Source organism: Cariama cristata, unplaced genomic scaffold, assembly GCF_000690535.1.
Source record: "Cariama cristata isolate BGI_N322 unplaced genomic scaffold, ASM69053v1 scaffold38834, whole genome shotgun sequence".
Lineage (NCBI taxonomy): Eukaryota > Metazoa > Chordata > Aves > Cariamiformes > Cariamidae > Cariama > Cariama cristata.
This window is the reverse complement of record NW_009613040.1, coordinates 2,755-10,880: the sequence shown is the minus strand read 5'-3', so window position 1 is coordinate 10,880 and position 8,126 is coordinate 2,755. Positions and strand designations below refer to the sequence as shown.

Sequence of the window (8,126 nt, the reverse complement as noted above, 5' to 3'; positions counted from 1 at the left end):
GAGGGTTGACAAGGTTCACTATGTGATGACCTGTGTGAATGTATTTCTGTATAAAACGTTGGGTTATCTAACAGTACCGTTGAGATGCCTAGTCAGAAACAGGATCCTCATTAGATTAGGCAGTTGGTACAAGCATAGTACAAGATACTGTCACTGCTTGAGGTAACATAGAATATGACATTTGAACTGTAAAGCAACCTGCTTGCTTTTTTTCCCTCTGGCAGGTAGAAAATCTGCAAAAAGAAAATGCTAGCCTTAAAAAACAGGTCCAAAAAGTGAAGGAACAGTTCCTGCAGCAGAAGGTAAGCAAAAGCAAACTATTTCAAAGAAATAAAACCAAGGAAATTTTTTTTTTTTTTTTTTCACAGTGAAGACATGTACTTCTGAGGGGTTTGTGAGGACACTTGAATCAATTTTCTGTATCAAAGAACTTTGTGACATAATTACACAGTTTCTGTATTTCATACAGTTGAATTTTTATCTGGAACTAATGTAAAAGCAGATCCACCAACCAATTCATGCTTTCATTGGATTTCAGGGAGTTTGCCAAATGATCCACCATATAAAACCTGTCTCTGGTTTGTTGATACTAGGTTTGGTTTTGCAAAAGCAGTTGTGAAAATCTTTAAGGGTCATCATTTTCCTGCAGCTGTGAGAAATGATAGTTGCTTCGATAATTAGATGGAAAATTAAGTGCTTCAGTGCAAAATTTATTTGAATTTACACAGTTTTGAAATATTAATTTGAAATTGATATGCCATTAGTGTTGCACATATATGTGTCTTATACATAAGGCAGTACCATTAATTTACTGCTTGAGTGCTTATTAACTGCTGATACATAGTGGTATTTGATATCTGAGCTTACCTAAAAGCCTTTGATCCAGAGTAAATATGTTACAGAATATAATCCTGGTTTGTATTCTTTGACACGCCCTCCAAACTGAAAGAATATCAGTAAATCCTTTATAGTAAATTACTCGTAAATTTGTAAAGCTGTAACAGAGGTGACATTGTCCTCTTGAAACTCTTGTGTCCAAGGTAATGGTGGAAGCTTATCGAAGAGATGCAAGTTCTAAGGACCAGCTGATTAGCGAACTGAAAGCTACAAAGAAGCGGCTGGACTCAGAAGTGAAAGAGTTAAAACGAGAGCTACTGAAAATTCAAGTTGAAAAGCAGTCACTCGAATCTGAACATTCAAAACTGCAGAAGGAAGTATCTCAGGTTCACCAGCAGATGGTGGAAATAGAAAATAATCTTCAGTCAGTGCAGAAAGAACGAGACGATATGGAAACACGCCTACAGGTACGGAAGGTGTTAAGCTTTGGACTTTGAGAGTGTTACATCCAGGATATGTTGCTATTTCTATTAACTTTGGAAAAAAAACCCACTTGCAAGTTAAGGTTCTTGGTTATGTATTTAATATTGTCTATACGCTTGAGCATATACCTACCAAAATTCTGTAAATACATGACTGCTTATTAACATTTCATGTATGTAAGTGGGGAGAAGCACACTACAGGACTGGTAGAGGTGTGATGTGGAAGCAGTTTCCTTAGTCCCAACGTGAACTCCATCTGAGAGCAAAGACCAAACTAGAACTCTGTTCGTACATGTTATGGTGATGGCCACAGAGGGAAGAATTAAAGAAATAAAAGGAAAGAGAAAGGAGATGGAGAACCTTGGAACAGTTTGTATTTAGAGATGGAAGTAATTTTGAAATTTCATGCTTACTCTTTTATAATCCAACATACAGCAAACATGCTTTTGTTCTTACTCTCATGGGTGATTTTTCCCTTTCTATTAAGTCTTTGCAGTTCGATAAGGAACAAATGGCATCTCTTGCTGAGGCAAATCAGGCATTAAAACAACAAGTAGAACAAATGCAAGAAGAAGCAAAAAAGTAAGTGTTCTTTTAGCACAGATGAAAGAACTACAGCATTAGTTTTTCAGATTCACCTTTTTAGCAATTGTTCTTTTCCTATTCCCTAGTTTTTCCTTTGGGAAATTTAAATAGTCAGAGAGTCATAGAGTCATATCTGTGGCAAAGTGTTGGTTGCATGCTACACAAGAGTTGCAGCTTTTTCTCTGATTCAGTTATGCTTTTAACCAACAATCTATGCCATACAACATACATATTGAAGCTAATCCTAATTACTATTCACTGAATTTTAGCCTTGACTGGCTAGAATGTTGGCATTAATGAGAAGCATTATTGTTTTTTCCACTGGTGATCACAGGGTTTTTATGATACCTGACATATCCACCAAGGATCTCAGATTAGATTGGATTCTTACTCTAAATTCTGTGTTATTTTTAGAAAGAGTAGTATATATTCCTTCATATTGGAGTTTTAGTAATTCTGACAAAGACCTCTTAATTACTGTAAGTATTTTTTTAGAATGTTATCAAGAGTCTTCAAGGTATTGTCTTGCAAAGGGCCAAACTGTACCTTACCCACCTGATGGCTTTCTCCAATGTGGTGGACATCTGTGGGACAAGGAGAGAGAAGTGGATGTTGGTTTTTGTGGGGCTGTGTGAAAAATTAATCTTTTATTGCTATTTTTAGGCAGTTTTTGTTTTTACCTGATGTTTTGGTTTTTGTTTCACTCCAGGGCCATTACTGAGCAGAAACAGAAAATGAAGCGTCTAGGGTCAGATCTGACGAGTGCTCAGAAAGAGATGAAAGCAAAACATAAAGCCTATGAGAATGCAGTTGGCATTCTTAGTCGTCGGCTACAGGAATCTCTTGCCGCAAAGGAATCTGCTGAAGCAGAGTTGAGCAAACTAAAAGCACAAATCACTGATGGTGGAAGCAACCAGATTGCTCAAGTACGCAGATGTCTTTTAACATTGTTAGTACACGGACAGAGCTATCTTGTTATTAAATATAAGTCTTGAAATACTATTTTACACTGAAGTGATGAATATATTTGTAATATAAAGCTAGATAAGAACATGGTATCAATGTTCTGAGCACCGAAAATTTTCTTCACTACATTTGAGAGAGGTGATTTGGTAGGCTTTGGTTTGGTTGGTGGGTGGTTTTTTTAATTTTGCTTGTATCTTTCAGGTTACCAATTGGAATCCAAGTTCGAGAGGATGATCAGCCCTAGTGCTAAATTTCCTGATTAATTTTTATTGTTGTTTTGGTTTGGTTTTGTTTTTAAAGACTCAGCACCTGAAGATTTTCCAAAATTCTAACTCTTACTGCTTTTTACTCATTGACAGTTAAAAGTTCTTCACGGTGGCCATAACTTACTCACATATGTTCTGCCTGTGATACGAAAATTAATTTACTGGAGGAAGCTCCAATTCCGTGGACCAATGGAGAAAGATATCAAATACATTAACAGCAGTAGCTGGATGCACGGGGGAAAGCTCTGAGGAAGACCTTTACATTAAGCACTAGCACCTCATTCAATATTTGCTAGAGAAGTAGGCTTTTTAACAAAAACAAAATTACTCCTGTAGACGGGCAATGTATTAATCGCGTTTGTGATCCCTTTGTCTTTAGGAAAGGATTCAAGCTCTGGAGACAGAATTGCAAGCTGTTAGCAGCAGTAAGTTGATGCTGGAAAAAGAGTTGCAAGAAGTGATTTCACTTACCAGCCAGGAGCTTGAAGAATACAGAGAGAAAGTGCTGGAACTTGAGGATGAGGTGATTGCTTGAATTTGCATGGTAGATGGGAAGGTTACAGTAAAAAGTACGTGAGAGGCAGGGAGAAATTTTAGTACCATAATTTTATTCCAACAGTGCAGGAAATCGGAATCTTACATGGGAAACATTGTGTCAGTGACACTTACTAAGTTTGCTGCCCTGTGCTTGTTCTTCGTGGTTTCATGAATCATTGTTGTATAGGGGAAAAGAAGATGAGAGAGAAAAATAGTTCCTGTATTAGATACCAGCTGTGTCTAGTCATGAGACGGTGAGGACGCATGAATCATTATCTTTTGAAAACTATTTGGAGTCATGGATGCTCAGTGACTTTGAGGGTAGGGTGGTAGTGTTCAGTGTAGAGTTGCTCAAAAAAATTGTATGTATCAACTACTCTTGATCTGCACCTGAACAGCACTCCTGGATTCTGCTTTCTAGCAAGTGTTTTAGTCTTTCAAAAGGAAAAAATACCTAACTGAAATTATTTTGAAGTGTTCATTTAAAAAAGAAAAAAAAAGAAAAAAAAAGAAATCCCGCTCCGGGAAAGTAAGATGTTTATGAGTTTAATGAATTTAACTCACAGCTTTTTGTGATAGTAATCTGGAGTTGTTTAGTTTTGTTTGTTTTTGTTTTTTTTCTTTGGCTATAGCTTCAGGAATCTAGAGGCTTCAGGAGGAAGATAAAACGTTTAGAAGAAATTAATAAGAAGTTGGCTCTTGAACTGGAGCATGAACGTGGAAAACTTACAGGTCTTAGTCAGTCCAATGCCGCTTTGCGGGAGCACAACAATATCCTTGAAACAGCGTTAGCAAAAAGAGAGGCAGACTTGGTACAACTGAATCTACAGGTATTTGACCTTTTGATATAATATCTAAGAAAAGAATTCGCTCATATTTCTGATAACAGGATGTAGACATCTTCACTCATATGATAGAAAGTTGGTGCATTTTCTCCAGGTCTGGGTTTTCTGTGTGTTGCGTAACAGCAGTAACATAGGGGCCTAAACAAGAGATCAGAAGTAAGACTTTGCACTAAACAAAGCTGTTTCTTTTGGAAGAAAACAAATCACACTAAAATATTTGCAATAGTGAAAGTGTAGCTCACTTAAGTTAGTTGGAACATAACAAACTGTGTTACATATGGATTCATTGAGATGAACAATTTTTATGCCAATAGTAATATATTTGTGGGGTGTAAGCAAATGGGAATATAGGCAATGAGCTACTATTTAACCATAGCTACTCTTAAGGTTGAAGGGTACCATGAGGAAAGACTTAGTGAACAGCAGAGAGAAGTTTTGCAATCCCTGCATTGGCTTGTGTTGGTATTTCCTCTGCTGACATTCCTGGTCTTCCAGTGAGCCCGCACAAAATGTGCCTTTGTTTTTGTGATACAGGTTCAGGCAGTCCTAAAGCGGAAAGAGGAAGAGGATCAGCAAATGCAACAACTTATTCAAGCTTTACAGGCTTCCTTAGAGAAAGAAAAGTCAAAAGTCAAAGAACTTAAGAAGCAGGTAATGGCTCATCTTTTGTTTTATTTATTTAAAAGGTGATTTAAATGTAAACTATTTGAAAAGTAGCTTGAAACAAAATCTATGCTTTATAACATACTGCCTCCTGCAGCGTCTCTGTCATGACAGCCAGTGGCTGAAAGATCAGTTGATGTCTCTTCTGTTGTGCTCTGTGTTAAGCATACATATTGACTACCAGGAAAGTTCCATTATGACTCGTTATGCATGGGATACATCCTGCAGTGATGATACTTAATCCAAAAATTCACAATGAAGAAATGGTCTGGCAAACGTGCTTCTTCCATTATATATAGTTATTAACTGCCATTAGCATTAATAAGGATAACAACACTAATAGTAAGTTTTTTAGACAAAAAGAGAAGTGTTAATAGCTGCACAACTTCTTTCTTGATTGGTTTTGTACCTCTTCAGTCTAGCTTCCTTTGATTCACCTACAATGATAGAGAAAAATTGCATCTTTTTTTCTTGAAGGAAGCAGCAGCCAAAGCGGATGCAGCACATAACCGCCGTCATTACAGAGCTGCTATGCTTGAGCTCAGTGAAATCAAGAAAGAGCTACAGGCCAAAGAACTGCTTGTCCAAGCCCTTCAAGTTGAAGTGGACAAACTGCAGTAAGTAAATGTGCAAGTTCTTAGAGAATAGTAAATAAAAACAAATCCTCTGAAAAAAACATTCATTAGTGAATTTTTGATTTGCCATGCTGGAGTGGATTATGTTGAAATGTACCCTAGCTGAGCCTGACCATAAGATGCATGTTTCAACTCTAGGCAAATACTTACATTTTTCTGTCTCTTCATAATTCAGTTAGACCTGAAGTGTGCTGTATTTAGGCTTCACCATCTGCTTTTTTTACAGTTTCAACACAGATTTCTGCTATTTTGTGTTACTAGTAAGGATTAACACTTCGTATACATGCTATTATTATTCTCTCTTTCATATCCCTGAGGAACTACGTACAGGATGAATTTCACTGTTGAATATATTCCACAATATATTAAGATTCAATTTGTTTTCTTGTATAGAAGATATTTTTTTAAAATTATAAGAAATTATCAGACCTACATAAGAATTGATGTAAGGTTAACGCTATTACTCCTTAAAACAGAAGCAAAATTGCTGAAAAGTTTTTTTTGTTTTGTTTGTACTGCATAATGTATTGTTTGTAACTGGACTATTACCAGTGCTCAAGGAATTTTTTTTTTTTCCCCAGTATTTAATGACATGTTCATGCATCTGTCTCACATAAAATCTTTTTGTGATTTAACTCTTGCTGTGAATGTGTTGGCAAAGCCTTCAGTCAAAGCTATAACTAACCAGGTTCCATGTCATGTAATTTATGGTTACATAGCTAACTCAGTGAAGTACTTGTTTTAAAGGACAGATTGAATAACTGCTGCATCTGTTAATCCTGCTGTGCAGGGCAGAGGATGAAAAACATTCCCAGGAGGTATCACAGTTTCAGCAAGAGCTGGCAGAAGCCAGGTCTCGGCTCCAACTTCTGCAGAAAAAGCTGGATGACAAGCTTAGTGAACAGCCTGTGGTAAGCCAAGAGGTAAAAACTGCACATTTACTGTGTTTTTTATTTATGATGCATTGTATGACTTCATTTGTCTTTAATTCTGCATTTTTAAATGAAGCTTTACTAGGTTTTCTTAGAACAAGGAAGGGTTCATGAGACATAGTAATTTATTTCAGATTTTGTAGTTAATTGTGCTTATAGGTAATTCCAAAGATACTTTTGCACTCCCCCGGTAGGTGGAAGACCTCAAGTGGGAAGTAGAACAAAAAGAAAGAGAAATTGAAACGCTTAAGCAGCAGTTGGATATGAGTGAACAGCGCAGCCACAAGGAATTAGAAGGGATACAAGTTGTCTTGCAGGTATTTAATCTAGCAGGTGGAGATTCTGATGGATAACTGGTATTGCTGTAGGGGGGATAATTAAAACAGTATCTTTTTGTTTAAAAGCATACTTATACTCTTTTTAAAATAAACTTTTATTCGTAAGAACTCACTATATGTTTTGCAGTATCTTTACTTTTCTCAGTTTTACTTCGACTGTGCTGTTGGCTTCTTATTTCCTTGACTTTACGTCATTAAAATAGGCTAGTGACCTTTTAAAATCTAATTTCTGGTTTTCTGCCACGGCAAATTGGTTTCAAATAGCAGTGTCATGTGTTGTTTCTTTTTCTAGTTTCCCCTGGAAACTGAAAAATATGATAAAAACATTAGTTGGCTGGAATTTTTATACTATTTCCCTGTGTCACATTGATTCTCTTCTTTTCCCATTGAGAATATCAAGACTGAGTTGGAAATGGTGAGGGAAGACCTGTCACTGACTCAGAAGGACAAGTTTATGCTGCAGGCTAAAGTGACTGAACTGAAAAACAGCATGAAGTCACTGCTGCAGCAGAACCAGCAACTGAAGTTGGACCTGAAGCATGGCAAGATGAAGAAGGTATTTAAATAGGAAGAATACATGTTGTAGGGGACCGGAAAATACTCCGCTAATGCTTTTAAATTTAAATACGGGAAAATATTCCGCTGCAGGAGACCTGGTGAAAACTCTGAACTGAAATGCCTGCCTGTGATATGGACTTACTAATGTTCTGGTATTTAAATGATAAATACAGGAAGATTTGCAGGCAAAAGTAACTACACTGATCTTGACTTTCCACCTTTTACTTCAGAAATCTTTGTGTTCAGCATATTATCATAGACTTACATTTTGACTAATAATAAAGCAGCAAAGAGGTAGCACTTTTAAATAATGAATCATGGGCAAATACGGAGTTAATACCTTCTTATAGTTAATACCTTCTTAACGTTCATATGTCTGTCATCTCTGTACTGTCATCGTTCCACAATTTCAAAAGATAACTACTAGTGGTTTCTTTGAGTTTTCTGATTTGTTACTAGTACACAGAAAATGCAATAATAG

At 36.6% G+C, this 8,126-nt stretch overlaps 1 protein-coding gene across 1 annotated transcript in view; it reads left to right on the top strand.

Moving 5' to 3' along the window:
• The window catches only part of GOLGA3 (golgin A3), a gene marked incomplete at its 5' end in the record, with an annotated part of 13,693 nt that overhangs the window by 3,449 nt on the left and 2,118 nt on the right, over positions 1 to 8,126 (top strand). Inside the window, 11 exons of the mRNA XM_009698858.1 lie at positions 225 to 302; positions 1,041 to 1,304; positions 1,808 to 1,902; positions 2,615 to 2,831; positions 3,517 to 3,660; positions 4,307 to 4,504; positions 5,054 to 5,170; positions 5,660 to 5,799; positions 6,608 to 6,740; positions 6,944 to 7,066; positions 7,479 to 7,643. Of these exons, the coding sequence (XP_009697160.1) occupies positions 225 to 302; positions 1,041 to 1,304; positions 1,808 to 1,902; positions 2,615 to 2,831; positions 3,517 to 3,660; positions 4,307 to 4,504; positions 5,054 to 5,170; positions 5,660 to 5,799; positions 6,608 to 6,740; positions 6,944 to 7,066; positions 7,479 to 7,643 (1,674 nt within the window). The remainder of the gene's footprint in view (positions 1 to 224; positions 303 to 1,040; positions 1,305 to 1,807; positions 1,903 to 2,614; positions 2,832 to 3,516; positions 3,661 to 4,306; positions 4,505 to 5,053; positions 5,171 to 5,659; positions 5,800 to 6,607; positions 6,741 to 6,943; positions 7,067 to 7,478; positions 7,644 to 8,126) is intronic.